The sequence below is a fragment of the Bolinopsis microptera genome, chromosome 12 (assembly GCF_026151205.1).
Source record: "Bolinopsis microptera isolate Bmic1 chromosome 12, MBARI_Bmic_1.0, whole genome shotgun sequence".
NCBI lineage: Eukaryota > Metazoa > Ctenophora > Tentaculata > Lobata > Bolinopsidae > Bolinopsis > Bolinopsis microptera.
In genome coordinates, this window is record NC_087083.1 from 13,307,188 (window position 1) to 13,329,717 (window position 22,530).

The window sequence follows — 22,530 nt, forward strand, 5'->3', positions numbered from 1 at the left end:
GGAACTGCAATATAAGTTGCTTAATGTTTGGCCGGATGACAACTAACTAAAAGAGAAAAATAAACTTGATTACATAATAATTAATTCGGCTGAATCAACACATAGCAAGAGCCACATTAACGTTGGGGCCGTCTACCAAATTTGAATGACATACAATAACAAAAAATCAAACATATCATAAATAATTATATATGGATTTTGTTCATTACAATTCCGTCACAACTGATAGAAGAAAAAAGAATAGGTCAAGCGGATAGGAAATTGGACGGCAGAATTGTAACCAACAAAAACACATTTCTGAGAATCATAAGACTGATGAGCTAGTCTGGCCAGACTGTACACACTTTATTTTCCACTACATTGTAATCAATGCAGCAAAGAGATGATATATTAATGGATGGCAGTATCGCTCTCCCTCCTCTGTTTTCTACTAACTGTTCACATTGAGTCAGCCATCAAACTTCCTCTACGAGGGAGTATTCAAGGTAACTACACTTGCATTCTATAATAATATGTCTCATTGGTTTGTGATTATATCGTTATTTAATTAGAAGTTCTGTGTTCCCCAAAAACAAAAGTATTTTGTAGAAATAATGCATTGAAAGCATGAACTCATATTTCATATTCAGTTTTGTAACATAATATAATGGGCACACATCGCCATTGTCATCTTAAACATTTATGTTCATACTCTCTAGAACTAAACATTGAATTACACAATAGATCCTGACAACAACAGGGTGTGGAAGAGAGAGACAGATGTGCAGGTTACAGGGAGACCCGAACAAGGATACTTCATAGACATATTCCTAGGTCTTATACTAATTAATTAATTTTTATTAAGTTGATGAGGGGGTTGCGCGTCTTAGTTTGAAATACTCAAATTTTCGATTATGATATTGTGGTTTAAAAGTCTTTCCGCCAAATATTAGCTAAAATGACCATGTTCAAAAATTTTCAGAAATCAATTTTTATGTGATGCATGATGAGGTAAATTACCTCTAACTTACCTCTAACTTACTTATAATTCAGGAAGTCCTGCCCAGAAGTTTAGTGTAGTGGTCGACACTGGCAGCTCAAACTTTGCAATTGCGGGGTCTGCTGATGTGGGGATTGATAAATACTTCATCAGTGAACAGTAAGAATTTGTTAAGATTTTCAGTTTTATTTAAAAATTCCAATTAAATTGGATGCTGGGGAGGAGTTGACATAAATGTTTTGACACGTGGAAGCAATTAGCTAATTAATTAATTAGCAATTAGCTGTCCAATCATGTTTGCCAATTTTTGTTGATCTACATAATCTTTAAATTTTTTGCTTATGCAGAACTGGAAAGAGATGTTTAGTTAGAGCATAGCCGAAACGACAATTGAATTCTATATTTAATTTTATAGTGAGTGGAGGCTCTCATATTGTCCTGAGTTATCACGATTTGCACGATGTTTTTTCCCTTTTATTATCATGCATGATCGACCCACAGATCGACAGATCTACATACACAAGACGTAATACTAGGTCTAGGTGCACTGCATTGTCGTTAGTATTATAGCCCATTGTTGTTTGTGTGCCTGTGTAGAGCGACCTCAGCCAGATGTGATATTCCTGTGTAAATGAAGCATTGGATCTTCCCAGCTTAAAAAGAGCGTACGTCAAGTGAACTCTTGTTAGATGAAGGTGGCGATGTGAGAGTAATTATACGTACCGTGCAGTGGTTATTGTAAGGAAAGGACCATTATAAAATAGAAACTTCATAAAAGAAAAATTGTCTATGGGGTTGGACCTATTCATATTCAGTTATTCAGCTTAAAAGACGCATGAGATGTCTATTTAGCATGATACAGTCACGTGGTACAATCATGTGGTACAATCAGTCAGCAGCTGTTCTAAGTGTCCAACATCTCGTGTTGTTATGGTAACAAGGAGAGAGACAGAGAGAAGTTATCGCGTTATTGCATGTTACCTCGAAATAAGGTGTGATAGTTCCCAACATGTATCATATATATATTCCACATTCAATACCATTAAACTATTTTCACAACTACTATTAAATACATTTATTGAGGACGTTACAGTCCAGAAGGAATATATTTAATGTAGTTTGAGGAGTCCTCACGTCCGACGCGACAATGGCTTTTCTCTTGTCGCTAATATATACAGTACCATAATAAATACTATACTACAATACTATATAATATAGTAATATATATGTAATATATACCGTACTAATTTGTATATAATAATCAGTGTATGTGAGGTTAACAGGTGCACACAGCACAGCTTATATCTGTTTCTTTTGTGAGTACCACTAGATGAGGTGTGTAAGTAATACAGTGACATACACTATACAGTAACATAAAGTAAGTAATATAGGTATTCTTTTTTACATATATATGTAGTATTAATTACCCGTTACTTATGGTAAGTACAGGTAGAATATTATGAATGTGTAAAACTTAAGTCCAGTGTGAACAAGTAACTCCTGTACACACAGATTAATAGAAAATAGAAAAAGTTCGTTTTTTGACTACTTCTGTATTAGTTTCGAATATGAGTTTTGGTTTCGTATAGAATATATTATATAATAATATGGCTGCAAGATACAATTAACAATTTGCTCCTTCATAAAGATATTTGATACAATTTTCGACGTCCCCTAGCTTGATTCTGTGAGAACAGATGACCTGCGAGTGAAAATTTAGCTAACAAATTAAATAGAGGCGACTTATTACTTTAACAGGCAGGTTCTTTTTAAATTATCATGATTCCTAAATGTCAGATCTGAATAAGGTTTATATATTATCCTTGATATCCATGCTGCAGTGAAATTCAAAGATCAATATCAAAGATCTGTATATAATGCGTCTGCCATTATAGCCGTTTAACATTATTTAAATTCTATTATTCGCAGTGTGGTATTAATGAATAATGAACAGGTATAATGAATAATGAATAATGAATAAATAATGAGTGTCTTAAATCAGTCCTCCATAATTCCATTCTTATTCCGTAATGATTTGGAGCTACATGCATAGATAACCCGTAAATTATTCTGATATAATTATCTTACTTTGATATTAATTATACTGGTAATGCAAATGTGTAACACAGAACTCTAAATTTAACAAGTGGTGCTAATTTGAATCCCATGATAATCGGAAAATCAATGATCTAACATGACAAATGAAATTCTTATCGCATGAGTTTAACCATGAATAAGTACAGCCGTCTGATTATTGTAATGATTGCATTTATTGCCACACTAAGATGCAATGTATAATCATGATGTTAATAGCGCTGACAGTGGCACCAGTAACCAGTGGCGCCAGTAACCAGTGGCGCCAGTAACCAGTGGCGCCAGTAACCAGTGGCGCCAGTAACCAGTGGTGCCAGTAACCAGTGGCGCCAGTTACCAGTTGTAGGTGAAATTAAGGAGGAAGTGGGAGGTTTCAGGGGTGCACAACGACGACGCGCCGATTAATATTTACTTATCGAGATGGATGCTTACATATCGAGTTTCTAAATACAGTAAAACATCGCCTATCTGCATCATCTCCAATTGTTTTATGGGTGGCTCTTGAAACTGAAATTATTCACATGACAGCTCTCATAATTTTAATAGCTTATTTTCCAATATTTCAGGTCTACTTCATTCAAAGGAAGTCCTGATAAAAGTATAAAAGTTCAGTACTTTAATGGCACTTGGCAGGGATACTTCGCTAGTGATATCTTTATGTTCTGTGAAACCTGTGAGTATTTCAATTTGTATAGTAAAACCCCGATTTACCGCAAACCCCGATTTACCGGAGCCATCTCCTTTCCCCAAATAGGGCTTAACATACACAATGCAATGTAAACAAAAAACCCCGATTTACTGCAAACCCCGATTTGATGATTCATCATAATATAAATGTATGTGTTGTGACACAACGTTACATTATGACAGCAAATTAGAAAGGATCTAGATATCGACTAACGATTACTATTACTTTCAGCTTTTATACATGTATAAATTGTATATAAGCGTTAAACTAATTTAGCTTCATCGCGGTAGATATATAATATGCAATATGCAATACATTGTACTGTTTACGACTTGCAGTATTCATCATCTTAAAAACGATAGATTCTTATATTCTTCTGATTAGTCCGATTAACTTTGCTATATCCCAATTAATAACTCTAAATTATCTCTAACTTACCTCTAACTTACCTCTAACTTACCTCTAACTTACCTCTAAATTACCTCTAACTTACCTCTAACTTACCTCTAACTTACCTCTAACTTACCTCTAACTTACCTCTAAATTACCTCTAACTTACCTCTAACTTATCTCTAACTTACCTCTAAATTATCTCTAACTTACCTCTAAATTACTTTTAACTTACCTCTAAATTACTTTTAACTTACCTCTAACTTACCTCTAACTTACCTCTAGATTACCTCTAACTTATCTCTAACTTATCTCTAACTTACCTCTAACTTATCTCTAACTTACCTCTAAATTACCTCTAACTTATCTCTAACTTACCTCTAACTTACCTCTAAATTACCTCTAACTTACCTCTAACTTACCTCTAAATTACCTCTAACTTACCTCTAACTTACCTCTAACTTATCTCTAACTTACCTCTAACTTATCTCTAACTTACCTCTAAATTACCTCTAACTTATCTCTAACTTACCTCTAACTTATCTCTAACTTACCTCTAACTTACCTCTAAATTACCTCTAACTAACCTCCCATTATCTCAGGTGGTAGTGGCAGTGTCGATGTCGCTCTGATAACATCTTCCTCCAACTTCTTTGTTTCGCCTACATTATGGCAGGGAATTCTGGGTCTCGGCTACAAAAGACTCATGCAGGTACCCGTTTACTAGGTATAAATACCTTATAAGTACCTTATAGGTGGTACCTTATAGGTGGTACCTTATAGGTGGTACCTTATAGGTACCTTATAGGTGGTACCTTATAGGTACCTTATAGGTGGTACCTTATAGGTGGTACCTTATAGGTACCTTATAGGTGGTACCTTATAGGTACCTTATAGGTGGTACCTTATAGGCACCTTATAAGTACCTTATAAGTACCTTATAAGTACCTCATAACTCCTACATCTTATACCACCACTTCCCACAATCTACACAATACCTTTTAGCCATTTCCCCATTGCTTCACAGAAGAACACACTGTGTGTCCCGACACTGTTAAGTGTTACCCCTAAATCACACCCCTAAATTACACATTACTGTTACCCCTAAATTACACAGTAAACCACTTAGACAGGCCCAGTTACCAGGCCACGGCATACTTGTTATCCAGCCAAATGTGGTAACGAGGGGTTGAGAGTATTGTTCGATACTCAGGGTATTTGAATAATTCAAACACACGTGTATGGGGACCTTGTTAGTACATAGTTACTGTGCTCGTTCACAGTTATACAGTTGCAAGCTACTCCCCATATAATCACGTGACTATATTTCAGCCTGAGCCGAGTACAGCTGATACCGTACTAGACAGTCTGTCTGCTAAAGGTGCAGTGAGCCAAGTGTTCAGTATTGAGCTATGTGGACGAAGAGACCAGAACACTACAAAACTTGACGGGTTACTCGTTAGTAATTGTTGTACTTTTCTTACTGTTAAACCTTTTACCCTAGTACGTCATGATGTCGTTTCTTTCTTTTATTCCATTGTTGTATTGTAAATGTACTATTTATATAAAAGTTTCAAATCAAATCTTTATCAAAAATCATCACGTATTAGCAGTTATTTTTCCAGGGCTGTTTTTGGCAAAATTTCCTAATTATTTTAAGATGTGGCGAGAGACATCCAACGAGTATCTACTCTAAAAGGGAAAATTGATTCCTTAGTTTTATCATGTTCTTGAAGTGATGACATAACTAATGAGAATGATTATAATATGATAATGATTTTAATGAACCATGAGAATTATAAAACATAACTGATCATGTATCCTTTAAAGGTAAGTACTATAGGTACATACTATAGGTACATACTAGGTACATACTATAGGTACATACTCTATAGGTACATACTATAGGTACATACTATAGGTTCATACTGGGTACATACTATAGGTACATAATAGGTACATACTATAGGTACATACTATAGGTACATACTATAGGTTCATACTGGGTACATACTATAGGTACATACTAGGTACATACTAGGTACATGCTCCATATATTTTTGTAGCGACTCTACAGCTGACTATTGTAACTATTGTAACAGTGCCCCATTACAATAGTTAACTGCAGAGTGCACACTTAATGGCCCATTAAACCACAGAACGGTTAAAATGACCTGTAAATGACCTGTTAATTGCCACTTTCCCAATGGCCAAGTGACACCAAGTTCAATATAAGTGTACAGATTCGTAACCATACTGGAAACTTCTGGAATCTGGGGTTTATATAATAATAAGTTAAAATCGTTCTGATTGACTCGTTTATTATTATTGAATCTCATGATTTGATGTTTCTTTCATTCAAATTTCTGATTGTCTCTAAATATAATCAGTGAAGACAGATTCTAATAGAAATAAAAAGCTGAATAATGTATCGACATTTCTAAGACTAAGTCATACTCATATACTCAATAAATGTATTTAATTGTAGTTGTGAAAACAGTTTAAAACTATCGTTCTGTAGCATTAAATATAGGTTCTGTAGCATTAAATATAGGAAAATTATGACCTTATAGTCTTCTGTAAAGGCTGCGATCACCTTCACATTACAGCTTTGCAGCTTGCATGCCTAGTATTGGTATTTTCACCATATCGAGACTGAAAAGGTGTAGGAGAACACCTACTCCAAGATGGCATCTGATACATTATTATTATTATAAAACAGGATCTTACAGACAAAAATGATTCATGAAAATACCCTAATGTGGTAAACTGTACCCTTGAAACAGATTTTCCCAACATCTGTTGCATGCAGATATATCTTTGATTTCGTTTAATTCATGCAATATATGATACGAATACAAATAATTTCAGGAATTAAATGCTACAGCAGATGAAAGTTACCAGTACACAGATCTGGTTAGGGAGTGGTATTATCAGATAGAACTAACTGATCTCACTGTTAACGGAACTGCAATTGTTGAGGAGTGCTTTGAGGTACTAAATTATTAAGATATTTGGATCTTAAAGTGCTGTTATTAAAGCTTAATTTATTGCTGTTATAAAATGTTGAAAAGACCTAAATATCTGCAATGCGCTAGAATCTATATAAAGTAAGAGTTTAGACCGATCATGCTACGTGTTAGTTTTAAATGATATGCAAATTTCAAGACGGGGCAGTGCCACAATATACCAAGAAAACACCCCCGAGTTGGACTTTCCGTTCCGTATCATGTTCCGCGGAACGATATTTGACGAAAGTCGATTATCTCGAGATCTGAATGATAGAATTTCTTTAAACTTTCCAGATAGTTACATGGCTATAAGACGGATAATCAGAGCGAGTTTGGGCGAATTTCTATGTGCCAAACTTGAGATATGACTTCAAACACAAGAAAATATCTCAAATTGGCGCGTTCTAGCGGAACGCAGGCATATATTTCGAGATCTAAATGATAGAATTTTTTAAACTTTCCAGATAGTTACATGGCTATAAGACGGATAATCAGAGCGAGTTTGGGCGAATTTCTATGTGCCAAACTTGAGATATGACTTCAAACACAGGAAAATATCTCAAATTGGCGCGTTCTAGCGGAACGCAGGCATATATTTCGAGATCTAAATGATAGAATTTCTTTAAACTTTCCAGATAGTTACATGGCTATAAGACGGATAATCAGAGCGAGTTTGGGCGAATTTCTATGTGCCAAACTTGAGATATGACTTCAAACACAAGAAAATATCTCAAATTGGAGCATTCTAGCGGAACGCAGGCATATATTTCGAGATCTGAATGATAGAATTTCTTTAAACTTTCCAGATAGTTACATGGCTATAAGACGGATAATCAGAGCGAGTTTGGGCGAATTTCTATGTGCCAAACTTGAGATATGACTTCAAACACAAGAAAATATCTCAAATTGGCGTCTTCTAGCGGAACGCAGGCATATATTTCGAGATCTGAATGATAGAATTTCTTTAAACTTTCCAGATAGTTACATGGCTATAAAACGGATAATCTGAGTGAGTTTGGGCGAGTTTCTATGTGCCAAACTTGAGATATGACTTCAAACACAAGAAAATATCTCAAATTGGCGCGTTCTAGCGGAACGCAGGCATATATTTCGAGATCTGAATGATAGAATTTCTTTAAACTTTCCAGATAGTTACATGGCTATAAGACGGATAATCAGAGCGAGTTTGGGCGAATTTCTATGTGCCAAACTTGAGATATGACTTCAAACACAAGAAAATATCTCAAATTGGAGCATTCTAGCAGAACGCAGGCATATATTTCGAGATCTGAATGATAGAATTTCTTTAAACTTTCCAGATAGTTACATAGCTATAAGACGGATGATCTGAGCGAGTTTGGGCGAATTTCTATGTGCCAAACTTGAGATATGACTTCAAACACAGGAAAATATCTCAAATTGGCGCGTTCTAGCGGAACGCAGGCATATATTTCGAGATCTAAATGATAGAATTTCTTTAAACTTTCCAGATAGTTACATGGCTATAAGACGGATAATCAGAGCGAGTTTGGGCGAATTTCTATGTGCCAAACTTGAGATATGACTTCAAACACAAGAAAATATCTCAAATTGGAGCATTCTAGCAGAACGCAGGCATATATTTCGAGATCTGAATGATAGAATTTCTTTAAACTTTCCAGATAGTTACATAGCTATAAGACGGATGATCTGAGCGAGGTTGGGCGAATTTCTATGTGCCAAACTTGAGATATGACTTCAAACACATGAAAATATCTCAAATTGGCGCGTTCTAGCGGAACGCAGGCAAATATTTCGAGATCTGAATGATAGAATTTCTTTAAACTTTCCAGATTGTTACATGGCTATAAGACGGATAATCTGAGCGAGTTTGGGCGAATTTCTATGTGCCAAACTTGAGATATGACTTCAAACACAAGAAAATATCTCAAATTGGCGCGTCCTCATCAGTCGTCCTCCTCCACCTCCTTCTCCTCCTTCTCCTCCTCCTCCTCATCCTCCTTAGTCCTCCTCCTCCTCAGTCCTTCTCCTCCTCCTCTTCCCCCCCTGTCCCTCCTCCCCCTCATCCCATCCTCCTCCTCCTCCTCAGTCCTTATTTTCCTCCTCAGTTCTAATCCTCGGTTCTCCTTATCCTCATCTTCCTCCTCCTTCTGGGTCCCCCTGAGTCCTCCTCCTCCTGAGTCCCCCTGAGTCCTCCTCCTCCTGAGTCTCCCTGAGTCCTCCTCCTCCTGAGTCTTCATCCTCCTCCTGAGCCTTCCTCCTCCTGAGTCCTTCTCCTGAGTCCACCTCCTCATGGGTCCTCTTCCTCCTCCACCTCCTCCTCCACCTCCTCGTCTTGAGTCCTCATCCTCCTCCTGAGTTTTCCTCCTCCTGAGTCCTTCTCCTCCTGAGTCCACCTCCACCTGAGTCCTCTTCCTCCTCCTCCTCTTCCTCCTCCACCTCTTCCTCCTGAGTCCTCCTCCTCCTGAGTCCTCATCCTCCTCCTGAGTCTTCCTCCTCATGAGTCCTCCTCCTGAGTCCACCTCCTCCTGAGTCCTTTTCCTCCTCCAACTCCTCCTCCTCTTCCTCAGTCCTCTTCATCCTCATCCTCCTCCTCCTGAGTCCTCCTCCTGAGTCCCCCTGAGTCCTCCTCCTCCTGAGTCCCCCTGAGTCCTCCTCCTCCTGAGTCTTCATCCTCCTCCAGAGCCTTCCTCCTCCTGAGTCCTTCTCCTGAGTCTACCTCCTCCTGGGTCCTCTTCCTCCTCCACCTCCTCCTCCTCCTCTTCCTCTTCCTCCTCTAGTCCACCTCCTCCTGAGTCCACCTCCTCCTGGGTCCTCTTCCTCCTCCACCTCCTCCTCCTCCTCTTCCTCCTCCACCTCCTCGTCTTGAGTCCTCATCTTCCTCCTGAGTTTTCCTCCTCCTGAGTCCTTTCCTCCTGAGTCCACCTCCACCTGAGTCCTCTTCCTCCTCCTCCTCTTCCTCCTCCACCTCTTCCTCCTGAGTCCTCCTCCTCCTGAGTCCTCATCCTCCTCCTGAGTCTTCCTCCTCATGAGTCCTCCTCCTGAGTCCACCTCCTCCTGAGTCCTTTTCCTCCTCCAACTCCTCCTCTTCCTCCTCCTCCTCTTCCCCATTCATATCTCAATTTTGGCACATAGAAATTCGCCCAAACTCGCTCAGATTATCCGTCTTATAGCCATGTAACTATCCGGAAAGTTTAAAGAAATTCTATCATTCAGATCTCGAGATATATGACTTTTTTCCGCTAGAAATCGCCAATTTGGAGATATTTTCTTGCGTTTGAAGTCACATCTCAAATTTGGCACATAGAAACTCGCCCAAAATCGCACAGATTATCCGTCTTATAGCCATCTGGAAAGTTTTAAGGAAATTTCTCATTCAGATATCTAAATATAGGCCTGTGTTCCACTAGAAACCCCCAATATGAAGATATTTTCTTGTGTTTGAAGTCATATCTCCATTTTGGCATATAGAAATTCTCCCAAACTCTCACACATTATCTGTCATATAGCCATCTAACTATCTGGAAAGTTTAAAGAAAATATAACATTCAGATCTTGAGAAAATCAAAAATATATTCTAAGTTATTCACTAAAACACTCGATTTTCGAACTTTTTATTTGGAACAGATTTGTCGAAAGTCCTTCTGACACCCCCTGGATGAATGTCATATCTGGAACGCGCAAGCAAGCCACACATAAGAAAACTGGCGCGCGCAATTCGATCTGATCGATCTACATGCGCTGCATGCATGCATGCATGGTCGATCTTAGCTTGCTTGAATTGAATTGCATGATATCCAGCTGATGATATTTATAACGATATTCAGCTTGTACGATATTATAGATTCGCTCTGAGCTCTCTATAACTGTACAGTCCCTAAAAATATGAAATGCATAAATATTGAAAATATGTCTAATCATCATTATTATCCAATAACAATAATACATACATTATGCATGCACCAATTTTATAATCTCACGGCCACAAATTTGATAAAATTAACACTCAATATTTGCAGCTAAACAAACCGCATGCGATACTAGACAGCGGCACAACTAATCTTCTCCTGCCAACAGTTGTGTATTTCAAGGTCCTGGCGGCTATTGAGTCATTTTCGTACATCGCAGCTAATGGTTCGAAGGTGGGATATGGAGAACATTTGTAAAAAAATCTAGAATTCAAATAGGGAGGGATTGTTTTTGTGTTATTTTGTTTTCAAATAAAAAGCGCGAGATTAGCATGACTTCATATGTATTAAAATATATTCTAATTTCTACTCAACATCAGAATGGAGTGACTCACGCTGACATTAACAAATTCATTGTACGAGAGAATTTCCTTTGCAAAGAGGACCTACAGTCTGTCATATTCACGTGGTTCCCAGAAATTGTGGTGAACGTAGCTTACAATAAGACTCACCAGTTCGCGGTCAATATCCCACCACAGGTTTCCTTTTCACCACTTTTCACCACGCCCAACCTTAATTTATTACGAGATTTATTTAAATTCGAGTGTATGCACTCTCATCCCCTAAGTTGATAGGGGTCCTGGTGTTTTGTAAATATTGTTGATTAATTGGTAAAAACCACCAGAGCTAAATTGATCTTGTTTTCAGCAATACGTCAGACAAACTATGGACAGTATCAACAAACAGGGGCAGATGAGTGATAAAACTAAGTGCTATATGTAAGAAGATCAGTATTTTTATACTACTGAGATATTTTTTATATCTCTGTGAAATATCAAAGTTTAAAAGTATAAGTTATCTCCATACATACATTGAACGTTCTGCTCATTTTGCTCCAGGGCAGAGAGTTCAAATCCGCTCTGGGGCTATAATATCAGAACCTATCTCAAAACTTAACATTTTCTACAAAATAATACAGGAAATAATATCTTTGAATAATGAATACAGAAAGTGCCCGAAAGTGGTCTTACGATCTAAAACATTCACAACTCACACTTATTCCTGTGCAGGTTTGGAGTGCAGAAGAGTGAAGCTGGTACGATACTGGGTGCAGCTTTTCTAGAACGACTTACTGTTCTGCACGACAGAATTACCGGAAGAGTAGGGTTCAAGATAGCTACCAGTTGTCAGGGTGAGTTTAACCAAAAAGAGAGCTGTATTCTAGTCACGTGATACTAGCTAACCAATAAGAGAGCTGTATTCTAGTCACGTGATACTTGCTAACCAATAAGAGAGCTGTATTCTAGTCACGTGATACTAGCTAACCAATAAGAGAGCTGTATTCTAGTCACGTGATACTTGCTAACCAATAAGAGAGCTGCAATAGTGACAACCTCGTAATTTAAAAATGAATGTTGAAGGGGTTAAATTAAATTGTTTCGAAAATCTGTGAGGAATTCTTTATTATATGTCCTCATCTTTTTCAGTTTCGGATCCAGTGTTCGAAAAGACCATGTCAGGTCCTAATTTGAGAACCGACGAAGGTAATTTCAATAAAAAGTTTCGATTTTGAAATTTCAAAATGCCAGCTTAATGCAGTTTTATTATAGCTATTATAGCTATAATAGCTAGTACACTGTGTGTGTACTAAGTACACACTTTGATACTAGCTAGATTTAGAGTACAAACGATAGCTGCTACACTTCGCTTGTATCGTGCTATGTTGCAGTTGTGTTCATCGGGCCTGGGTAGCTCCTTTACATGATATGTATCAAAGAGCCAAAATGCTAAACAGAGCAGTCCATGAAAATACATCTTCCCAAATTAAAAAACTAATGGTTATTATAATTACCACAGGGGGGGGTCCACGTTAAAAAAGTTAAATTCTAAGATCGAGATTTTGGAATTTAACATTAATTACTTTAACTTTTTTAACTTTTTTAACATAAATTAAAAATCAGATTTTGGCTGACTAATCGGTTCAAATTTTAACATAATTACCCAAATTAAACTCAATTATGAGTGTTGACCTTTAGTACTAGTAGTACCTCGCTCTTGCAATTGTTTTCTGTAGTTGTAACTGATTTGATAACTCTACAAAAAAAACAGCTTGTATTTATATAAACACATAATTGTATAATTTACTAATATAATCATTCATATAATACGAAAAAAGAATATGGCTTGGCTGTGTAAGTGCGGAAGGGTTATGGAAAGTCTCACATACGACAGATGTTTACGTTGCAATTTAGCGAAGGCATCAGGAGAGTCGCTCATTCGCTTGAAGGGTTCCTGTAGCTGTAATCCCTGTACCCGAACCATCTACTGAGGACACATCATCAGGTATTGATACTCCGGAGCTTCCTCCAGCTGTAATCCCTGTACCCGAACCATCTACTGAGGACGTATCAGTTGTTGTCAACACTTCAAAAAGGGCTGCTGATTCATCAAAACCTAGAACTCAATATGATTCTGAAGACGAATCATCTGCTGATGTTATCACTACTGCGATAATAACAAGCAACTCATTCAAGAGGAGAGCTGTCCCTACTTTTAGGATTCCAAAGATTAAGAAACCGACGGTGCAAAGCAAATTGACGATTATGGATAAATCTTCATCGACGGGTCTGAAGAAGAAGGAGCATTTGCGGGCTAACACTGATAATTTAACCACGAGAACTCCCACAGTAGACAATTCTAAATTCACAATTGGACGACCAATTGATGTTGATAAGATAAACAGCAGCAAGAAAGTGTTAAATTCAAAGAAAGAAACAGCACTTAACAAGTTGTCTACACGACTCATTGAAGGTGGAACTGCAATCAAGAATGAGAATCAGCAGGGAAATCGGGACAAATTGAACTCTAGAAATACTCCTCCAACAAGTTCTCTGAGTACAATTAGACTGCCAGTACACGATGGAAAAGGTGATAAGCCTGTGATTGCGAAGAAAGAGACTGTTTTAAACAAACTTTCTACAAGATTCGCCACAGAAGATGGCACTTCCACGCCGAAAAACAAACTTTGTAAGGAGAAATCCGGAAGAAAGGCGCTCGATGCCGAAACGATTAAAGATAGATGCACGGTCAGGACGAATTTTGAAATTGAATTGTGGAAGTGTAACGACATGGTACCTGGCCAGATTATCAAGGCCAAAGCAATTCAACAGGTTTTATTCAGACTTGGGTGTTCTTTAGAGGAAGCTTGCCTACAGAATATATACAATATTTTCGGAGGAAAAAAATCCAGGTGTCCTACGTTATCAATTGTGCGATCCATGGAGCGGGTATTAAGACTAAAATCTAAGAAAAGACGTCGTCGGATGATGAGTATTTTACCTACCCCGGAATGTCAGAATGGAACAAAGAGTACAGATGATGTGGTGCAGAATACTGTGCATCAGCCATGCCCAATAGCTAGAGTGAAACCAATCTTGTCATCGGAAACTATTCAATCTATTCCAAAAATACAAGGAAAGCTGTCTACTAATTATGTCCATGCAAATGTGACAGGGAAGCATTCTTTTGCCTTTATTTCCCACATTGCGGTAATGCTAGAGTTAACTAGATCACTAGGTCCAAGCAATTTGAAAAGTTGTGACGATGAGGAACTTGTGCATAGATCGTTGAATGAAATAAAAAATAATCAGGATTCAAAGAAATATCTAAATGTAATTGATAGCGCGGAAGATATTGAAAATGAAGTCCCTGAAGTCTTAAAGCAGGTAAAGAACCTATTGGGGTGTGTGAAAGTGAAACAACCAGATCGAAGTTCTGTTTCAAAACATAGATGCTCTCATAATCTAAAGAGCCATTTAGCCAGTTATATAATATAATAACATCTATAAACAAAAGAGCACCTAAAGAGGCTCAGCAAAGTGCTGGCCTATTTACGCTTACGAAGACTCATTCGTTCAATATGTCTCAAAGTAAATAAAATCCTCCATCCTACTCTATCTCTTGCTAAGTTCACTAAGTTGGTAAAATCATCTTCATTTTTTAAATAAATTTGTCTCTTAAATAGGTCCTTTTTCACAATAATATCATACAAATTAGTCCTGTGTCTACCCACTCGTCCCTTTAGTGTTTGACATCCTAGTGTAGCAAATAACAGAGACTGGTAGGCAGGTGTGTTGTTGTCACTGCAACTGCGTAGAACATGACCTAGCATTGTCCACCGTGCCTTTTCCACTCTCTCGGAAAGGGGCCTGGTCTGGGTACGAGCGTAGAGGGCCTTGTTAGATATTGAGCTAGGCCAATATATGTGTAGGATGTTAGGATGCGCTTGAGGTGCTTCCTCTGAAGAACATCTACAGACTCTAGAACATGCTGAGGTACGGCCCAGCAGCAGCAGTTGTACAGGAACACTGATACTACTAGTGAGTTGTAGAGTTTGATCTTTCTCTTCTCAGTTATCTGACTCCTCTCTGATCCCTGGCACCACAGCTTGTCAAATGACCAGAAGGCAGAGTTAGCTTTATTTATTCTATTAGTAACATCCTGCTCTGATCCAAGCTTAGTACCAAGAAGCGTCTCGTTTCTCCACTCCTCTTTTCCTCTTAGTTCATTATCCCACTCGTCACAGGCACCAACTTCTTCTAAATACACTCTGGTAAACTTTGTCTTTGTGTCATTGACAAAGAGACTCCATTCACTGAGAATATTCTTGGAGATCTGAAAGATATCCTGTAACTCCTCCATATCTTCACCAATCTCCTCTAAATCGTCTGAATAGCCGGACTCAAGAGGCATGTGGTTATCGGCTATCGGAGGGTTGGGTCTTGAGGGGAGGACTGCTCTTATGTGCACTACAGCTCCAGCTAGATTGAGGGTAAACAATTTACCAGCTGTGCTGTCTCCTTGGGAGGCTCCTATGTTGAAAGAGAACATCTCTGAGTCAGTAGAACACACTCTGACTACTAGAGTGGTGTTAGCCATGAGGTATTGTACAAGCCTCAGGTCGTCTCTGGAGCATCCTGCAGCTTCTGATTGTTGTACCTCTGCGGATGGTATTGAAGGCAGCTGACATGTCGATACTCACTTTGTTCCATTCAAACTCCTTCTTCATTACTACAGATATGAGCATGCTCTGTGCCCAAACTAGGTCGGCACAGCTCCTGCCAGCTTTGTAGGCAGCTTGGAACGGTCCGGTGAAGTTGTCCACAGCTCTCTCTATTCTGTTTAGCACTATCAGTGACAGGATCTTTCTAGAAACATTCAGCAGGGTCAATTGCAATGGTCGTGATCGACTTAACTGGGCCACGAGTTTTACCAGGCTTAGCCAGTGGTGTGAGGATGCCTGCTCCTATTGCTTCAATGTGAATGTTTTTCTCGAAAGACTCGTTGAACACATTAGCCAGCTCTTCATGAAGGAGGGGGTTGTTCAGGGCTTTCATGACCTCGCCAGCAACTTTATCAATACCCACTGCTTTACCAGACTTGAGTTTACTGATGGCTCTCTCTATCTCTGCAACGGTGATGGGACTGTTAAGGCTAGATGGGGGGTCAAGGAAGGCAGGAAGGGTAGGCTCATCATGGCGTCGTTGAACTCAGCTTCAAAGTACTCCTTAATAATCCTCGCTTTCTCCTCATTAGTACCTGCGATATTCCCAGCAGGGTTGTGGACGGTTAGAGCTGGTCTAACATATCCTTTGGCGAGTATCTTAGAGGCTCCAAAGTATCTCCGGGCGTCGTCTGTGTTATTTACCTTTTCGACGAGTGTGTCAGCACTGCGGTTGTTGATATCTCTGAGTCTCTTTCTGGTTGATGTTGGTCTTGACATGCTTCCTGTTGGTCGGGAATTTGTTCTGCATATTCGCAATCATCAGCTGCTTGCGTTCAAGTGACAGTTCAGCGATCTCAGGATCAGTACTGAAGGATTTGTGCTTTTTTTAGCCAGTTGTTTGGCCATAAGAGGTAGCCTCCCTAGTCTTGGGATATCAGGAATGTCCGAGGAAGAGATTATTGAGGAACATCTATTTTCATTACTGAATAATGATGTATGTCGTGATATAATGAAGATTCCTCAACCGTATGATGTTAATCGTATTACAAGTGAAGTTCTAAAATATATGAACGACGATAAGGACTCTGCTGCACTATAGTGAAAATTATTTTAATGATAGACTTTTATATTCAGGTTAAATGATATAAGTAACTTCAAATTAGACCCTCAAGTTCTTTTATTTACGTTATTACAGTAACACCTGTAAAATTTTTACTTCATTGACACTGTTTTTTAATTTTGTAATATAATATATTGACAAATTGTTTGAGCGATAACTTTTACATTGAAACATCATTAGACGTGACTCTTTTAAACTTTGTAATATAATATCGTGACAAATTGACTCATTGTTTGAACGATAACTTTTATGAAATATCATTAGACACTATTTTAAATTTTGTAATATAATATCGTGACACAGTGACTCTTTGTTTAAGCGATAACTTTTATGAAACATCATTAGAATTTTATTCAGTTATTAATTCATTACGATTAGTATCACTAGATTTAATGATATAGATTATCATAGCCCTATTTTTAGTGTTGACACTGTGAATGGAATCTGTTGTTTTTTAAAAATTATTTATGAATCAGCTGTTTATATTTCTATGAATTATAATTTATTATTGTAATGATCAAATGTATCAATTATTTATCGGTTGTACCTATGTTATATGACTGTTTTACTCTTGTCATGGGCATTCCTATATTCCTACATGTAGTGACTAATGAACAAAAATACCAACGCATGACCTGAAAGTAAACTAGTCTAGAATATTCACTCCATTGCAATTTCAACCCAAATTTGAATTTATAATAAAAAAGTTAAACTTTCTAAGCCTGAATTTTGAAATTTAACATTAATTAGTTTAACTTTTTTAACTTTTTTTAACGTGGACCCCCCCCCCCCCCCCTACCACACAAACTTCACCAAATATTACCTTGATGATCTTACAATTACCATGATAACTTCAAAATCACCACGACAACCAGCAAATTACCCGGACAACCCGCAGGTTGCCTGCTCCCACCACACTCTGCTTTACCAACAGTCGCGCTCACAGTAACGCTGACGCTTATCCTGACCACGCTGTGCTGTATTGCGTGTTGGTGGCACAACGAAGCGCTAAAAGCGCAGCTTGCGGCACTGTGTCTGACTCAGAACTACACTTACATGTTGAACAGTGAGGATGAGGATGAGAGTAGTCTGCAGATGGAACTAGATGAGATCAGGACTGATATTACTCAATGAACCAATCAGAGAGTGTTTTCTAGTCACGTGGTTAAAATCCGACCAATCAGAGAACTGTATTTCAGTCCCTTGATTGAAATCTGACCAATCACTAATGGTGCACTTTGAACTGTATTTCGTTTCTCTTAAATCAAATAACAGAGACCACAGAACATTTTATTTTTCTATTTTGACATAAAATAATCAAACACCCCACAAACACATTCCTTACTTCCCCACCTAGTCACCATCACCACCACTTACTCTGCCAGTCAAAACGCTGCCTGCTGGCTCAACGGCTAAAGATGTCAACCGGCTGTCCTTTTAATTCATACCAACCAATCAGAGAGCTTTATGAAGTAGACTCGTGACACAAACTAACCAATCAGGTGCGTCGTCCTGTCTGGAGTCAGGTGAAGCCCCCGCATGGCTAGTGTCAGTTATCGCCCTCTCCGTAGGAGCAGCAATCGTGCTGTCTGTAAGTCTTTGGTATTTGTGGAAAAGTCGTCACAATATCTGTAAATGCGGGAGCAAGAGTGAGGAGGGGCGGGTAACAGAATGCCGCGCAGAGAAACGTGTATCTGTGGCAGCTGTCGGTAATAAGGCACGGAGAATGTCAAATGTGGACAGTGGGAACACTAACAGTATTCTTGCGGGGCTGCAAGGAGGGGAGGATGATGTTGGGGGTGGTAGTATGGATGTTATCGAGGAGGATGAGGTGGTTGTTGATGAGGCGAGTGGTGGGCTGTGTGATGAGATTCCTGATTATGGGGTAAATACTGTAGTGTTGGAGTCTCTAACCGGGCGGGATGTTGAGGGTACTGGAGCTGGTCAGGTTGGAGTGGTTAATTCTGATGAAGAAGATATGGGGTATGAGAGTCATGAAACATTAGAGGATCAGAATGATGGGGAGAATGATCATGGTGGTGTTATTGTCAATAAGGATGATCAGGAGAATGCAGAAGAGAAGGAAACGGTGGAGGAGGAGCTTGAAAAGGAGGAGGAAGTGAAGGATGTGTCAGAGAAGGAGGAGGATGTGTCAGAGAAGGAGGAGGATGTTGAGAGTTATGAGGAAACACAGGAGAATGGAGAATCAAATGTAGAAACATTACCGTTAGATCAACAACAGCAAGATCATGATCATGTAAAAGAACCGGAAGAGATGGGATATGACTCGCAGCAGAACGATCAACAGAAGGAAAATGAAGTGGAATCGGTTGTCAAGGCAGCAGAAGAAAATGAGTTGGAATCGGCTACCATGACAACTGAAGAAAACGAGTTGGAATCGGTTGCCAAGGCAGCAGAAGAAAACGAGTTGGAATCGGCTACCATGACAACGGAAGAAAATGAGTTGGAATCGGTTACCAAGGCAGCAGAAGAAAATGAGTTGGAATCTGCTACCATGACAACAGAAGAAAATGAGTTGGAATCGGTTACTAAGGCAGCAGAAGAAAATAAGTTGGAATCGGCTACCATGACAACGGAAGAAAATGAGTTGGAATCGGTTACCAAGGCAGCAGAAGAAAATAAGTTGGAATCGGCTACCATGACAACGGAAGAAAATGAGTTGGAATCGGTTACCAAGGCAGCAGAAGAAAATAAGTTGGAATCGGCTACCATGACAACTGAAGAAAACGAGTTGGAATCGGTTGCCAAGGCAGCAGAAGAAAACGAGTTGGAATCGGCTACCATGACAACGGAAGAAAATGAGTTGGAATCGGTTACCAAGGCAGCAGAAGAAAATGAGTTGGAATCTGCTACCATGACAACAGAAGAAAATGAGTTGGAATCGGTTACCAAGGCAGCAGAAGAAAATAAGTTGGAATCGGCTACCATGACAACGGAAGAAAATGAGTTGGAATCGGTTACCAAGGCAGCAGAAGAAAATAAGTTGGAATCGGCTACCATGACAACGGAAGAAAATGAGTTGGAATCGGTTACCAAGGCAGCAGAAGAAAATGAGTTGGAATCGGCTACCATGACAACGGAAGAAAATGAGTTGGAATCGGTTACCAAGGCAGCAGAAGAAAATGAGTTGGAATCTGCTACCATGACAACAGAAGGAAACGAGTTGGGATCGGTTGGCAAGGCAGCAAAAGAAAATGAGTTGGAATCGGCAGCCATAACAACGGAAGAAAATGAGTCAGAATCAATTTCTAAAGCAACGGAAGAGAATGCGTTGGAATCGGTAATTATAGAAACAGAAGAGAATGAATTAAAGTCGATAACCATAGAAAGAGGAAGAAAAGAGTCCAATTCGGAAGAGCGAGCTGTGTTAGCAGCACTAGCTGACTCCGTGAGAGGAACAGAAGACAGCAGTACTGAGGAGTGGGACTCGGACTCCGCGGAATCCCAGTCAGAGGAGAAATCGAAGTCCATCGAGGACTCTGATTCGGACGACAATACATTTGTGAGAGTTGGTAATAATAGTGATATTGCAACCGAAAAATTAGAGTGTGATCTGGATAATGTTGAGGTACAATCACCGAACAACTTCACTGGTGATGAAAATGATGACATACCTATTGATTGGAATGATTGACAAGAGTTTCCTTCTACATACGATACACACTTCACGCGATGTTTACATTTTATAGCATGTTAAATATCAGAAGTGCCTCAGAAGAGCTCACTGATAAAGTTCTAATATTATTTTATTTTTAGCTTCACTTTCGTTTCACCAGACTTAGAAGGTAGATGTACGCTTGAAGCTGCTTAGTATATCTAGTAAAACTGGGCAGTAAATATACGACTCTAAATTTGATTTCAATTTGGTTGCATGTGCAGTGTTTTTTTTTGCTATTTTTACGATTTGTTATTGTAAATTTCACTCCATTTTTAATTTGAGATGATTGGGCTCAAAGGGGGTTTTTGAAGTTGCCCTATTTCAATTCTGAATTGCTGTATTATATGAAACATTCAAATCTCCATAAATTAGATTATCCAAAATCGATCGTCTTATTTCGCTTTTGTCTCATGGCGAATTTAATTCTGTACTCGGTTGCGCGCTCACTAAATCGCTCGCCCTAAAAGTAAAATGAGAACGAACCACTCTGACTGCTGATAAAAAGAGTTTTGATATCTATATAGACTTATCAAGTGGCCTTTTTTATGATCCAAGATAAATCGCTCGCCCTTTTTTATGATCCATTATCCAAGATGGCTTAATATCTGGTCTCTGAAAACCACAAATGTTGACTTGTCCGCGGGCGCGGATCGTTTTGAGTGAACTTTCAAGGCCACACTTGTATCACGTGGTGACCCCCACTGTCGCTTCACTATGTAGAGTTTCGACGATACAGGTTACCTGAGGACCCCATGCTATTATGTCCTTTAACGCCGAATATAGATTTGGCGGAATGACAGGCTGAGCGCGGCCCAGTAACGATACAGGGGAGCCGCGCACTCGTGCGCGGCGTGTCATACAACGTATGACCAATGACAAGGCCACACCATGTGGTTCGCCGGCGCTAAAATTTGAAATTATCAAAGAAAACTAACGCGCATTTAGGAGACGCGCAAAAGTTGTCACTGTTGGCATGGTTTGGGCGAGCGAATTAGTAAGAGCCCATGCACCATGACAACCACATTACTTTGCAAAGTTAAAAAGCTGCGATCGATCTTTTATTTAGCCCAAAATCGAACTTTTCGGTTTAATTCGAAATCTAATTTGTCCCAAATTTTGCTCCTGGAGAGCTAGCTTTAAATTTACGAGATTGAAATCTTGTTGAAAACCGGAAGACTAGGTTCTATAACTATTTTAATTTTACTTTTGGAGATAGACCCCAGCCGGTAGGATTTGCTGGGACTTAATGTTTTACCCATTACCGGGTGATACTCGACGACTCGTGAAATTGCAGAAATATAATATTCGTTTCAAATATTAAAGACCGGCGCGCGCGTCGCCATTCGCCGCGTCTTGGTAGGTTTTAAACCTACAATTAATGACAAACCATGTATTTATTAACGGGTGATACTCGTAAAATATCTATTCCATACCGTCGACGAGTCCAACTCGGCGCGCGTCCTGGTAGTTTGTAAACATACAATGTATTTAGCGAGATGCGTTACTGGACCTGGGCCGCGCATCAAATAATGCAAATGCTTCTCGCAACCACATCTTCGTTAGATCGGCGAGATGCGCTATTGGGCCCCGCCGAACTGAGAAGCTAGGTAAATAACGCGCGAAACTCATCGACGATGTTATTAATTCGAATGAATA

General features: G+C 39.1%; 1 protein-coding gene across 2 annotated transcripts; it reads left to right on the forward strand.

Moving 5' to 3' along the window:
• The first annotated feature begins 373 nt into the window (after positions 1-373).
• On the forward strand, positions 374-21,245 carry LOC134824365 (uncharacterized). 2 transcript variants are annotated; one of them, XM_063836258.1, is made up of 14 exons: positions 374-485; positions 724-813; positions 1,033-1,138; positions 3,640-3,746; positions 4,754-4,863; positions 5,484-5,609; positions 7,023-7,145; positions 11,182-11,304; positions 11,451-11,609; positions 11,779-11,849; positions 12,141-12,262; positions 12,558-12,614; positions 18,698-19,515; positions 20,020-21,245. In XM_063836258.1, the coding sequence occupies exons 1-14, from the start codon at positions 398-400 to the stop codon at positions 20,848-20,850; spliced, it is 2,931 nt and encodes a 976-aa protein (XP_063692328.1). In that variant the 5' UTR covers positions 374-397; the 3' UTR covers positions 20,851-21,245. The 2 variants fall into 2 exon arrangements, with proteins under 2 accessions (XP_063692328.1, XP_063692327.1); XM_063836257.1 differs by having other exon boundaries at positions 18,698-21,245.
• The last annotated feature ends 1,285 nt before the right edge of the window (positions 21,246-22,530 follow it).